General features: G+C 42.3%; 1 protein-coding gene and 1 pseudogene across 1 annotated transcript; one reads left to right on the top strand and one right to left on the bottom strand.

The window, feature by feature from the left end:
- Positions 1-431: 431 nt before the first annotated feature.
- LOC129584333 (uncharacterized) lies at positions 432-5698 on the bottom strand. The gene is made up of 6 exons (XM_055476482.1): positions 5565-5698; positions 4271-4578; positions 4081-4192; positions 2550-2616; positions 1083-1530; positions 432-695 (listed from the first exon to the last, which is right to left on the bottom strand). The coding sequence occupies exons 3-6, from the start codon at positions 4106-4108 to the stop codon at positions 567-569; spliced, it is 672 nt and encodes a 223-aa protein (XP_055332457.1). The 5' UTR covers positions 4109-4192; positions 4271-4578; positions 5565-5698; the 3' UTR covers positions 432-566.
- A 439-nt stretch (positions 5699-6137) lies between these two features.
- LOC129584237 (uncharacterized) lies at positions 6138-7007 on the top strand (annotated as a pseudogene).
- Positions 7008-13963: the final 6956 nt, after the last annotated feature.

The following is a 13963-nucleotide window of genomic DNA, read 5'->3' as shown; positions in this document are numbered from 1 at the left end:
AACGCTTGTTATACACGCGGTTTACCCTAATTAATCGCGCAGGCACTGAGGCCACCAACATTTACAGCTATTACGTAGTTTTTTGTGGATCTGTAATCAGATATTAGTGCAGCCATTGGTATTAACCAGTGCTAGTATAACACACTACACAGCCTGCGTCAAAATGTCCCGCAGATGACCAGCACTAGTCTGTTAAAGAAGTCAGGAAAGAAGAGCGCAAAAGTTTTGTTTTTTGGAATAATGTAAATTTTGTCAATTCTTAAATTTATACGCATCTTGGAAAACTACGTAAGGATTCGAGAATACTACGAGTATTAGGGTTTACCGATAGCAACAAAGAAAATGCCCGTTAAAGAAGGCGCATTATGTGCTCTTCTGCGCAAAATAGTAAGCAGTTGGGACAGTAAATTGCATTTTAAAACAGGTGTGAAGTTAGATACTATGAGTCTCGGTCATCTGGAAAGTTAAATGTAAGAGACAACAGATAAATTTTGCTTATCTTCAGTTAGTAAATCAACACATTAGCATACATCAGCAAAAAAGGGTCGGATGGGATCATAATATGTTTAACGGTAATATTCTCTGGGGCCCGGTTCCACCTGGTTATCCGTGATGTGCTGGGAAGGAAGGTGATAGCGAGAATAACCGGTGCGCAAATTGTCCAGTTGGCTACCGATCCTTGGTGGCGGAACGCTCTGAAAGTGATGGAATACATGCGGATCACAGTTCTCCATGTATTTGTTGATGGTTAAACTGCTCTGATATGGTAGAAGTAATTAATGTTTTTTCTTACCTTAATTCTTAATAACCTTTAATAAGCATCGAACACGTACAAATTTACTACTGGAAAAACAGATTTATAACAGTAACACTTTCTCAGCGCTATCCTGATCGGGAATTGTACCCATTACACAAATCGCATTCCCACGCTATATCTGCATATAGAAATTCGGTGTCTAAAAAACTCGTTTGAAGGTGTCTGGCCTGTGGCGGTGGCGATACCGTTTCGAATCTTTTCCACTAGCTTTTCTGTTAGCATGAAAGTAAGTTTTAACGCCGTTGCTTTTACATGTTTTACTCACTTTTCTGTTATCGTATCGGATGCTTTGTTGTCCCCGTGGAATTACTTGATCTGCGCGTTGCTCCCAATTTCCATTCCGAAGGTCAAAACGCAGGTCATTCATATCAGCGACTAACTGTCTCACCAGTGCTTCCGTGTCGCCTGCTCCGGAGCCACAGGGGGGACAATTCGCCTTGTAGATAAGGTAAACTTCTGCCGCCAACACCAGGAGACTGACGACAAAGGTTGCGATTTCAAACGACGTCCACTGGTGCTTAGGGATCTCGATCTGCATTTTACAATAGACTGGTAGTCCTTGTGGTTTGTCGTCCTGCGGCTGGATCGCTGGCGTTTCTGTTGCACGAAATTTAGGAAAATCTTCCGTTTTACTGGTTTGGCAAAGGATCAGCTGCATCGCTCCCACAGCAACCAAACATAGAATATGTTTCCTCATCTCTGCGCTGGATCGGCTGAAATTTAAGGCTCACGAGCAAAAAGTCAGAAAATATGTAGTTATTATGGCTGCAAAGTCGTAAAGGTCAGAACGAAGGAGATAATTTGGTCAAAGAATAGTGAAGTGCCAGATAACTGAAACTCAGTCGCTAAAACGGAATGAGAAAGTGTGATATTGGAATCCCTTCTGCCGGCAACAAATGTCGCTGTTGTGATAAAAGCGAGGCTTTATAAGTTTTCTATGTGGCATCTTGGATGCTACGGCACACGGAAAGGTACATACACGGTCCCGTTTTTGTCGCGCTACCTACGTCAGCTTTGCCGTTCTTGAAGCAATAATGGCATGTTACAACGAAATGAACTTTGTTGACTCATTTCTATCTCCGCGACCTTTTGATTAACGTTGCTTAATCCTACAGGATCTGCGATATTTTTAGGAATAAACATTAAAAAGTATCAGCCATGGGCACTGGCTGATTAAAGTTGGTGCTGATTGCATTGCGTGCTCTGTAAATACTGTATATAGTAAACGGTACACACATCACGCGCAAGTAAAAGAACTGAACTCTACAAACGTTGCACCCAAATGCAATACAGTACTGATGACATCAATGACAGTTAATGACTACTTTCGGATGTCATGATGCCGTGATTTGAGAGTCTGAAGTCCGGAGTAGCTCCATTTGGGACCTCAATGGGCACTGGCTAATTTAGCACTTTTTTTAACAGACCACCGCGCACTTGCGACTGTTTAATGTATCAAAACTGTTGACAGCAGGATGTCATACTGGTTCTGATGAATGTTAAATAGACAAATTGAACCCATTCAGTTATCCATCCTTTAGGGTATTACACCGTCTTCGTGGCCGGACTTTTGCCGCCGCGGGCGTTGTCCGATAAATTTCCTCCGATGTGCTCGCCATAATCGTTATTTATAATCGCCGTCTATCGTACTCGTAGTGACCATCTGCCGGAGCTATGCTAGCCGATCTGTGCCACTCCGGTGATCGGTGAATGCACGATTGAGGACACGTACCTGCCCACGTCCGGTCCGGCTGTCAGTTGGTCTTTTACGGCTTTCTGCGGTCTTTCACTGCTGTCACCTGCCATGAATACTTATACAGTATAACTACATCCTATATAATAAAGCAGAGGTCTGATTCCGGAACGCTCCCGCCTCCAAAACGTTCTGATTGGCCAGAAGCCAGAACCAGCCTTACGTTTCTGATTGGCCGGAACCCGCCTAGCGACTTTTAAGCTTTTGCAGCCCCTTAAACCAGTGCTGTTACGCCTTTATTTTAACTCAGCTTCCGAAATTTAGCGCCTTTACCTGCAGAACATTCGCCTGATAAACCGAATCTCACATTTAGCTTTATTCCTTACTAAGCTTCAAGACCTTAATGCTTTAACAAACCTGATAACTTTAATTACATTAACAAACTTTGCGGCACCCACCCTTTAAGCCTGTGGCCACCGAAGGGCACGCGTGCGGTACCCGCCCTTTGAAGTCTTTGGCCACCGAAGGGCAGGCGTGCGGTACCCGCCCTTTGAAGCCTTTCGTCACCGAAGGGCACGCGTGCGGTACCCGCCTTTTTGAGCCTTTGGTCACCGAGGGCCACGCGTGCGGTACCCGCCTTTTTGAGCCTTTGGTCACCGAAGGCCACGCGTGCGGTACCCGGCTTTTTGAGCCTTTGGTCACCGAAGGCCACGCGTGCGCTACCCGGCTTTTTGAGCCATTGGTCACCGAAGGCCACGCGTGCGGTACCCGCCTTTTCGAGCCTTTGGTCACCGAAAGCCACGCGTGCGGTGCCCGCCCTATTGAGCCTTTGGTCACCGAAGGTTACGCATTTTTTGTCCACGCTTTTAATCGATTTGTAACAGAAGAATTTCGGTTTAACCTGTTTCTAGCTACAGTAACTGTATTCCCTTTTCAATAAGACGTACTTAGCATATAGAACTGTTTCACTTCGATTCGTTTAGCAAAAACAGCCCAGCCGACAAGAACCGCCTTTGCACTGCAGCGCGGCGCGTAAGCGCCGCGCGCTGTGCTAGTGTATTATTATTACTACTGCTGGATAAAATTGGTCGTCAGGCATGCGGAAATACTAGTACGTATTCCGTACAATGAATTCCACTGTGAATATGGCGATTTTCAGAATGATAAAGCAGCATAATTACTCTTTTCGGTTTCCTTGCCGCAGCGATAACTTATCAGTAAAACTAAAAGCATGAAAAATGCCACCTTGTTTGCGCCGTTCACAGTGAAGGGATGATTGTTTACTCCGCACTGCCGATAGCTATTGGCACCTTACATCTAGCTGCTGCTACATCATCGCAGCTGCTATGTGTTGGTGTGTCGCATAAAGCATCAGTAAGAATGATAATTAAGGTCAAAGCAATAATAATTAATGATAATTAATTAAGAATGATAATTAATTAAGAATGATAATTAATTATCTGTTCGTACAAAATGAAACGATTGTTTCTTTATGAAATCCTCATATGCATGCAGCATAATGCGTAAACAGCCGTCGTGATCAAGAAAAGCTAATATGTTCAAGTAATACCTGTCACATATAGGTACGTATGTGCCATAATTTTTCAAATCCGATAAATGCAGCAAGCTGCTCGCGATAAAACCGTCTCCATGTTACGCTCTTCCTCTCCACGCGCTTAACCCTACAACAACGTAAGAAGTATTGACAGATCTATGAGTACGCACATGATCTGTCAGATTTAGTGATGATAACAACATACCAAAATTTTGCAGTCACTGAATCATGAAGAATACTTATCATCGATAACCTTCGAAAAAATAATTATCAATAAGAGCGAGACGACTAACAGGTTTGTAAAGAAAGTTCGTGTCTGTCCTCGACTTCCGGTTCACAGTTAATGCATTCCGCAATGGTGGTTGCATCATGATTGCAAACATGCCGGGACTTAAATGGCTTGCTTCTTGACAGCTGTCCTAATCGACCCATTCACGGTGCGCGCTGCACAAAGTTTTCTTCATCTTTTAAAGATCTGGTCGGACTGGATTCGACTCAAGGCCCCAAAGAATTCTAAAAAAATTAGTTAATGGAACGAAACATATTAGTTTGTTTGAATATTTTATATTTTTCGTGGTTAAGATAATTTAAAAAAGCACTGTATGACTCATATAGCTACTATTAAAACTCTTCGAAGTAGTACTGTACACTTTTTTTAATTCTACAAATTCAATACCTTATCAAGTAGTACTGGAAAAACTGGAGCTTGCGCTCGTGGATTGATGCACAGTTAACAAGCATCCCTAGTTTATTTGTGTGGCGTGCTCTAAGATGTTAACGTATAAGCCGATTATCCTATGATCCATAATTGGCGTTCAGATCTGTAATTAAAGTGAAAGCTATGCCACTGCAAAGCTATGCAATTAAAGTGAAAGCTATGCAATTAAAGTGAAGCTTTGGGTAAGCTCAGTAAACTGCTCGCACCATAATTATAATAACTGTAAATTACTATATACTGCCCGCCATCAAAATTATTCAGTCTCTTTCGAACTCTTACCAAAACCAAAGTAATAATAATGGAGGTTTATTGTCCTTGCACGGAGCGCTAGCCCCCTCGAGGCTTCAGACAGTAATTACATAGTCAAAAGTAAAAAAAACACAGCTTTTAGTCCACATTAAACAAGTTTTGGAAAACGGAGTTCACTCCATGGAAGTGATTAAACACTTACATAAAACACAGACAAAAAGAAGACTGGAATACATAGGCAGGAATATATTCACTAATCATGAGCGTTAGACAGCTGCGTATATAATAACATGCTGGCACTGGTAATGACACTGGAATTATAATTTGATGGATATCCTCCTACCCTAGAGATTGCACACATTCGACTCATTGCAGGCAATATTGCCTGCAATAAACCCTCGACTTCTTCCATTTCCGTCTTGATTACGCACATATTTTTTCAAAACTTAATTGTACTAAAATGCTGGAAAAGGGTCGTCGTGGATGCGAAAATATTAGACACAAACAGCTCCTTATTATCCGTAAAGCTTACCGATATGCAGCGACGACAGATCGACGTATTTTATTATAAATAGCAACTATGACGGTTGCCAGAAGGAGAAATAAGCGTTATTGCGCGGTTTGCTTACTGCTCGGGTAACCTATCAGGAAGAAGAAAACACAAACATTGCGGCTTTATCTGACCATTAATTATAAGCCGACGGATAAGTGTGCACAGTCGACCCCATCATAAGATATGTGGCTACTCAGTACTGATCTGTTGTATAAAAATATGGGGCTACTAATAATTGTTGTAGGTATTGGTCTGTGTACAGAGGGTGATTTCGCAATATGCTTCCAGCACGGGAAAAAATTCCCCAGAATTTCCTTTTCTATTCTTTTTATTTGTTTGCTAAACAGTCTTGTGGGACAACGTGTGCTTAATTGTTCAGAATGATTTGTGGAGTTCGAGCGATCAACATGTCATGAAAAACCGATTGAAGAACAAGGTGCCGTGTGCTGGCGTTATTAACAATTTGTAAAAGCCACAGAAAAATCGCCGAGCGTTTGATGAGCAAAGGGATCAATATTTCTCTTACTAGGATGAATAGGTTTTTGAAACTATATGGGGCCCGAGAGCGAAGGGAATGGTTCGCCTGTAAAACGCCTAGGAAATCAGTGCCCACCCAAAGTTCCCACAAAGTCCCTCATCGCCGACGTCTAGAGGGCTTTCTTAATACCGAATCCACCGTCTCAGAGACAGTTGGCAAGGAAATTTAGGACATCCCAGTACACGATGCTGAAGATTATTCATCGTAATCTTGAAGCGAAAGTACGTAAAAAAGGCAAAGTACATGCACTGCCAAATAAGCAGGCAGAACAGCGTGCTTCTCGTGTTCCCCGATTTGTCAAATTTCTGAACCAGCGAAATTTGCCCTACATCATTTTAATCGATGCAGCATCAGTCTGTCTCTATTATACGGGCTAGCGAAGTAAGATCTGCTACGAGTTTAAAAGATCCGAAAATTCCGAAAATTGGATGAAATTTTGGAAAGTTAAAAAACCACAAGGTGTTACGTATATCGCCAAAATTTTTTATCGTGGCCCAACAGTGATCCGGTTCATTTCTCCCCCTGCTAAAATAATCGCCGATCTCTACATTCAAAACGTGTCCGAGCCATTAATGTGAGAAGACTTTCCCCGTCTTTTTCCAGGTGAAGAAAGGAAAGTAGTACTGCATCGGGACTCCGCTCCCGCACATACTGCCGAAAAAACCTGCCAGAGGCTAGCTTCTCGGGGCATCCGATACATTCCGAAGGGCATGTGGCCGAGCAACTCAAGGAACTTTGCATCCATGGATTTTGCAACGAACGGGATTTTTAAAAGAATTTTGTATCACAAGTATGCAACGTCGATTCGCGGTTTGTTAACAGTCGCGCACCCATCTTTGTCTAGAATTTCAATTACCTTGAGCCACAAAATAATTCGTTCCTAGCGTTATCGTGTGGAGTTGATGGCAGAAAAGAAGGGCTTTCAGATAGACCAAATATTAAAATAAAGTCTATGCGGCGGAGAGTGTAATAAATTTATGAATGAAGTGGAAGCATATTGCGAAATCACCCTCTGTACCTCTCTGCGTACAAAGAAATGTTGCTACTGAATTGCTTACGATATGCTCCAGTTGCAGTAGTTTAATGACTTGATGTCTGCAGCGATCAAGGATATTTTGCAGCAGACGGTCGACTTAGTAAACACTATGTTATTGCGCGAAAATACTTAAATAAGCGAAATGCATAAATAGCCGTCATGATTAAGAAACGCTCATGCTCTATCACCAGCTCCCGTACAATTTCCATAATTTTTCAAAACCGGTTAAAGGCGGTATTCCCACAGCATCTTGCTTACTGTTGTGCCATACCTCTAATTTTGCTCCTGCATAGTGCATATGTACTCGTACTGCAATGTGGTGGATAGGTCCAATCTGGGCGTGCGTTCGAACCACGAGATTTACACGAGATACGCACGAATACAGCAAAATCTGCAAAATCTTGGAAAGTGATACTGTCATATCGAAGAAAATTTGACAGTGATCTTCAGGTAAATTTGACAGTGATCTTCAGGTAACTAATAAAACTATTAGTGAGAAAACATCTATCATCATAATAACTCATATTTCATTATCAAAGACGGATACAAGTGATGAATGCATATTTTATTCACCTGTGGTACAGCGCACTATGAAATAAATTGCAAATATTTTACAAAGTTAAGATTTTATCAAACTTTTCTTCTCCTTCCAATGTTCTCATAACCAATGTCCATAAAATACCGTAAGTGCTCGTTTTCGGCTTCCCAGTCGTCGTTGGTTAGTTCCTCAATATTCAAAAACTAGCCGAGTCCCGTATTTTTATGCTCGCTGCACGATGCATAATTTCTTCATCTTTTACCGGCATTTTATAATGATCTGTCTTGATCTGTCAAAAAAATACACGGAAACGGATAGTGTTGGTTAAAAAACCTTAAAATGCTTTCTTGTTTATTATATGGATAATAAATTCTGATCCATTTTTGTTTATTTTAAAGTTTGTGTTTGTGTTAAGCGAAGTAAATAAAAATGACAATATTTGCGTGGGTAACCATATGTCTTGTAGGTCATTGTATTCCAGCCCAAAATTATTGATAAACTGAGCGAAATAACCGACAATTAAGTATATCAAAGCCGACATATATGTTGCGATGGGACGGTGCAACCCTTTAAAAGAATGTTTCGCAAAAAGATTAATGATTTGTTCCATGAAAGTTATAAATTATCGTATTTTTTGAATTAAAAGTCCTGGGCTTCTAAATTTTCCAAGGTACCTGGAGAGAGGCTTATACCGGTATGTACTACAGAGGCGGCTTCTATTGTGGATAATGCTTTTAAATTTTCGAAGCATTTTAAGTAAATAGCGCCATTGCGGAACACCGTTTATACAAAAATTCTAATACGCTGTCAACCGTTTCAAGTACCGACCTGTATTTCCTCTTTGAATCTGATTACTCATTTCCTGACCAAAAACGCTTCCAAAGGCCAGTCACTAAAAATGTTAATTAAATACTAAAAAATATTAATTGCGTTGCCGGTTGCAAGCCTTGGTACGCTGCTTGACGAGGCCGGTCTGTGGATCGCTGTTGCTTTGCGGATGGGGCTACTATTTGTAAAGAGCATAAATGTCGGTGTGGTGAAATGGTTGATACCTTCGGTTTACATGGATTATCGTGCTCCAAAATTCAGGGAAGGTTCAGGCGGCACGTGTGTTTGAATAGCGTGATTCAGCGTAGCCAGGGATCAGCAAAGGTGCCGACAATCTTGGAGCCTCCCGGACGGAGCAGATTGGACGGGAAGCGGCCAGACGGCTTATCACTCTTCCCATGGAGAAATGGCCTCCCTCTGATATGGGATGTGACAGTTTGTGACACATTCGCTACTTCGTATATAGCTGGCTGTTCAGAGGCAGCGGGATCGGCTGCTGAAGACGCGGAAGTGCGGAAGCGAAACCTCTATTTCGAACTCACTGATCGGTTCTTTTTCCAGCCGGTGGCTCTCGAAACTATGGGAAGTTGTGGTGAAAGTACCCGCCAATTCATCAATGAAGTCGGCCGGCGTATCAAAGAACAAACAGGAGAAGCGCGCGCTGTTCAGTATTTGTGGCAACGTATAAGTGTGGAAACTCAGCGCGGGAACGCGGCTTCCGTCCTGGGGACGGTCGGATGTTCTCGAGAGTTAGAAGAGTTATATCACTTGTTCTAATTATTGGGTTTTTTAAGTTTGAATGTAAATGGCATTGGCCTGTACAAGTTGATAATAAATATAATAATAATACATTATGAAGTAACATTACTTCGTATAAAATCTAATTTAATACTTACTAGTTCGAATCACAAATCGCTGTTGCTACAAACACATACAACTAGCATTTGGTATTTACATGTAGATTCAGGATTACGCAAATACTTTAAAAGTTGTAAGTTATCTGTGAAACACACTCATGTGCCAAATGCCGCAAGCAAGTTGACGTGTACGGCCACCACGGACTGTCATGCTCCTTCTCCGCCGGCAGACACGCCCACCATGGAGGACGGAATAGCATTGTGTGCCGATCACTGGTTTCGTTCGATATCCCAGCGAAGCTAGACCCCCGCGGTACTTCCCCCACGTCCGATCGTCGCCCGGACTGATGCACGACGTTTGCCTGAAACGTGGCATGTGCTTAGCGTGGGACGACACTTGCGTCGACACTGTCGCCCCGTCGCATATCAAGTCCACTTCGGTATCCGCACGATCCGCTGCTGCACGCCGAAGACAGGAACACCAATTTATACGCGTACCTTGACGGCAGATACATTTTCGCGCCGTTAGCCTTCGAAACACTCGGGCCTTGGGGAAAGTCGGCATCCGCTCTAGTGAAGGAAATCGGCAAGCGACTGCAGCAGCACACTGGTGAACCTCGATAAAATGAATTTTTACGGCAGCGTCTATCAATCGAAATTCAACGGGGCAACGCCGTGTCCGTTCTCGGAGCCATGGATATAACGGACAACTTGAAAGAAATTTTTCTATTATAATCAGTCTTGTTTTTATTACCAAAATTCGCAATGTGACTGGCTTGTGCTGATAAAGATATATAACGGCATCTGTGTACCTGCATTTTTATCTTGTTGTCGCTAGAGTATGCTGCACGGTGAATGTGCGCCCCTGAGGGCCTTAATTTTTGTCGATAAAATCGAAACCGTTGATAAGACAAAATTTCAGAAACCCTTTTCCATTTGTCACTGTGTCTCGCCATTTGAATCCCAAAAATGGCAACTAACACAGAAAATGATTATTTTCGGAAAGAAATATGGAAATGCGCATAAGTGAGGAAAGTTTTTGAAACGTGTACTCGCTCAAATTGATGTAAGCAATTCTCAAGCATATAAATCTATCATAAATGGAATTTGTTAGCCAGTTAGACTCTGTATTCACAATGTCACCTATTGTAGAAGTGCAAAAGTACATAAGGGATTTGGCCCGGTACATAGCGCCAAAATCGTGTACATTGACTGGAATATTCGCTTTCGCGCACTTTCAAATACTTTTTTGGGTTGCTTTTTGACATTGTGTAGCCAAATGATTGGTGTACATAGGCGTGAAATTCGTTTTCGCGCGCAACATCCGGTTGCTGAGTTATGAGGGTAACAAAATTCCAAAAAGTTTAAATGCATTCAAGTGCATCAAAAGTCTCATTATGGACCGATCCCTTTCAAATTTTGCTCGTGAATGCACATTACCATGAAGATCGTTTTGACACGGATCCACTGTTCTAGCATGTTTTTCAAATTTTAAAATTCATTTTAAAATTTCCAAAAAATCGTGGAAGTCTGGATCCGTGTCAAAACGATCTTCATGGTTATGTGCATTTACGCGCAAAATTTGAAAGGGATCGGTCCATAATGAGATTTTTGGTACACTTGAATGCATTTAAACTTTTTGAAATTTTGTTACCCTCATAACTCAGCAACTGGATGTTGCGCGCGCAAACGATTTTCTCACCTAGGTATACAATTCTTCTGGCTACAAAATACCATAAAACAATGCTGAAAAGTGTTTGGGAGCGCGCCACAGCGAAAGGTCCCCTGGATGTACACGAATTTGATGCTATGTACCGGGCCAAATCCCATAAGTCGGACCCAAGTTTCCAATCTATCCTATCATCTGCTCGCGCTGTATTTGCATTAATATTTTGCTCGAAGAGAGTCCAGGGTAAGTCGAAGTAGCTGTATAACTGCCTGTATTACCGGTAACTTCATATTTCTTTCTACTTTGTAATTAACCGCAAAATATGGGCACTGTGACATAATCCAATACGATTATACGAGCGATCCACTTTCTCTGTTTTTGCTGTTTACGTCTAATGCTTATTCTTCATACTTTTGCGGATCTCCGGAAAGTGCACCACCTTAGTTATGCTACGGAGCCACGGGCTACTCCGACTTTGCAATGGGCTGCATGCTGCACATTACAACGGGACTCCGAAACCGCTGTCGTGCGGTTTTACATTACAAAGCTCAGATAATGCGACAGATTTTCAAAAACGGGCTTTTTGAAATCTCATCTCACCTGAGTGTATTCTGTTGAAAACCTCCCCAGCTCTAACATGTAATCCTTGAATAACGCGGAATTAAATGGCTGGTGCACAGATCAATTCATGCGTGCGTGTGATCAACGGAACGGTACAAGAGCGGAGATAACGAGTGCCCCGCACCCTATATTAGGTTAAATCGAGTTGTCTCCAAGAATAAAAATCTATTTCTGCTTTCCATAAGTTTGTAATGATGAAACAAAAATATAACCCACAAAAATTGGTAAATTACAGAGCTGCAGCTATGCAATCAGTGCTGCAGCAGCTTCGTCGTATATATATGTTAACCCATCGGTAACGCCAAAGGGTAACTGGATTTAAAGCGAAACAGGGTAAATACACGTTATCCTTGTTAGAGCCCTGCACGAGCAGCAAAAGCGCTGCTCGACTCGCTCGTTTAGACTCTCTAAATTCCCCTGCTCGTTCAGCTCGTTCGCGTTTAACCGCTTGCTCGCTCATCTCGCTCGTTTATGAATTTTTCTTTCTCACTGCTCGCTCGACTCGCTCGCTAAAATATATTCAATGCTCGGGCTCGTTCGTAAGATCGGCAATATGTTTTCCTAAATTATTTAGTTTTTGGTATGTGTGATACAAAATGAACACGGTCAGTCCACTACGGTATTAAGTACGAGTACTTATTTCATATAAAATTTATTACTTCATGTGACTATGCAAAAATAACACATCATCGACCTTGTCTGGCTTCAGAGAAGTGCGCCTGGCATCCACTAAAAATCCGCTCAGACTGAAAGCACGTTCAGAAGGAGTACTGGTAGCGGGAACCGCAAAAACTTTCAGAGCTAGAGCGCTCAATCCCGGAAACCGATCTTTTTCACTAATCCAATAAGCTAACAATTTAACTGACTTAGACGGTATCGGCGAAAGTAAGTACGAGGACAATTCATCACTGGCTTCGGTGGGCTGTTGCTCAAAGCGATCGTACACACTGCCGGATCCAACGATCGAACTGGAAAGGTCAATTTCAAGGCACAAGCCGGCGTAGGCAGGCTTTTCCGCACAATGCTGTGAATGGCATCTTTCTCCGGCTTAGTATACATATTCAGAGATTTCTTGAAGGGATCCAAAAAGCAGGCAATTTTTTCGATATCGTGCAGCACAAACTTCTTCTGTAAAAACTCCAGCGCTCGCTTTGCAATGATATTAACTGCCACATATTCGCTGGTAAACTTCTCCAGTTCGTCTCGCAGGATAAAAAACCATGCAACACATTTTTGCAAGGATGGTTCTTTAGACATGCTGAGCTCTTTTGTTGCCTCATCAAAAAACTTTAGCAACTGCGCCAAGTCATCTACCATTCTTTTACGGCCTGGTAGAAGTTCCGTCCTTTTTTCACCATTGTCTTCGCGGGTCCGCAAAACTGCTCGCACATTTTCGTATTCTCGCAGCAGTGACTGAAGCATCTAAAGAAATATGAAAACCATATCTATACGATACCGTACACGCATTAATAATATGATTAATATCATTAATCTAATACGTGTGGTCGTGTGCTAATACAGCAGATAAGTGTAAGCTATGCAGTACATTTGTAATACATATTTGTAATGTTCAAAATTCATAATTCTAATTTCGTTACCCGATATTTGGAATTCCAACGCGTTTCGCATTCTTGTTTCAGCGTAGTTGCGAGCTGCTTCATCAGTCCAGTTTGCTTAAAATGGGTCACCAGTGCTTTAATCTTGTCCAGTATGTCGACTGCTGGCCAGGCAGTTTGGGGCAACGGATTACTTTTGGATGCGAACGTATTACGCAATACTGTATTAAGGATGTGACCAGAACAGGCTCGGTGCTTGAACGGTATCTGATCGCGCATATCCTTTGCCGTTACTGCGTTGACAACATTTGGACCTTCATCCGAGACAAACACCGTGTCTGGCAGATCTTCTGGTTTAATCCCAAACTGTGCCAGGCGTTCCAGTAGAAACTTTCGTACATTCACGGCTTTCTTGTCTTCCAGAGTGTACTCCGTCACGAATAGCACACAGTCTACCAACTAGGAAAGCAAGGTGGTATTCAAGCCAGTTGTGAATATCGGACGGCTTATTATAGCTAACAAAAAATATTTGTACTTGCCTTATTTTCGATAACGTAGTGCGCGGTCACACCAAGATAAGATGTCTTCGTGTAGTCTTCCGTCCACAGATCTAGCGTGATGGCACCTCCGCTTTTTAATAAGCATGTTCGCACAGTTGGCCCGACTTTATCGCGGTATTCAGCAGCAGTTTTCCCAACGTTCCGACTTACAGTTGTAGGATCCGGTAATAATTCG

This window comes from Paramacrobiotus metropolitanus, unplaced genomic scaffold (assembly GCF_019649055.1).
Source record: "Paramacrobiotus metropolitanus isolate TYO unplaced genomic scaffold, Prichtersi_v1.0 Parri_scaffold0000013, whole genome shotgun sequence".
Classification (NCBI taxonomy): Eukaryota; Metazoa; Tardigrada; class Eutardigrada; order Parachela; family Macrobiotidae; genus Paramacrobiotus; species Paramacrobiotus metropolitanus.
This window is presented reverse-complemented; position numbering and strand designations above follow the sequence as displayed.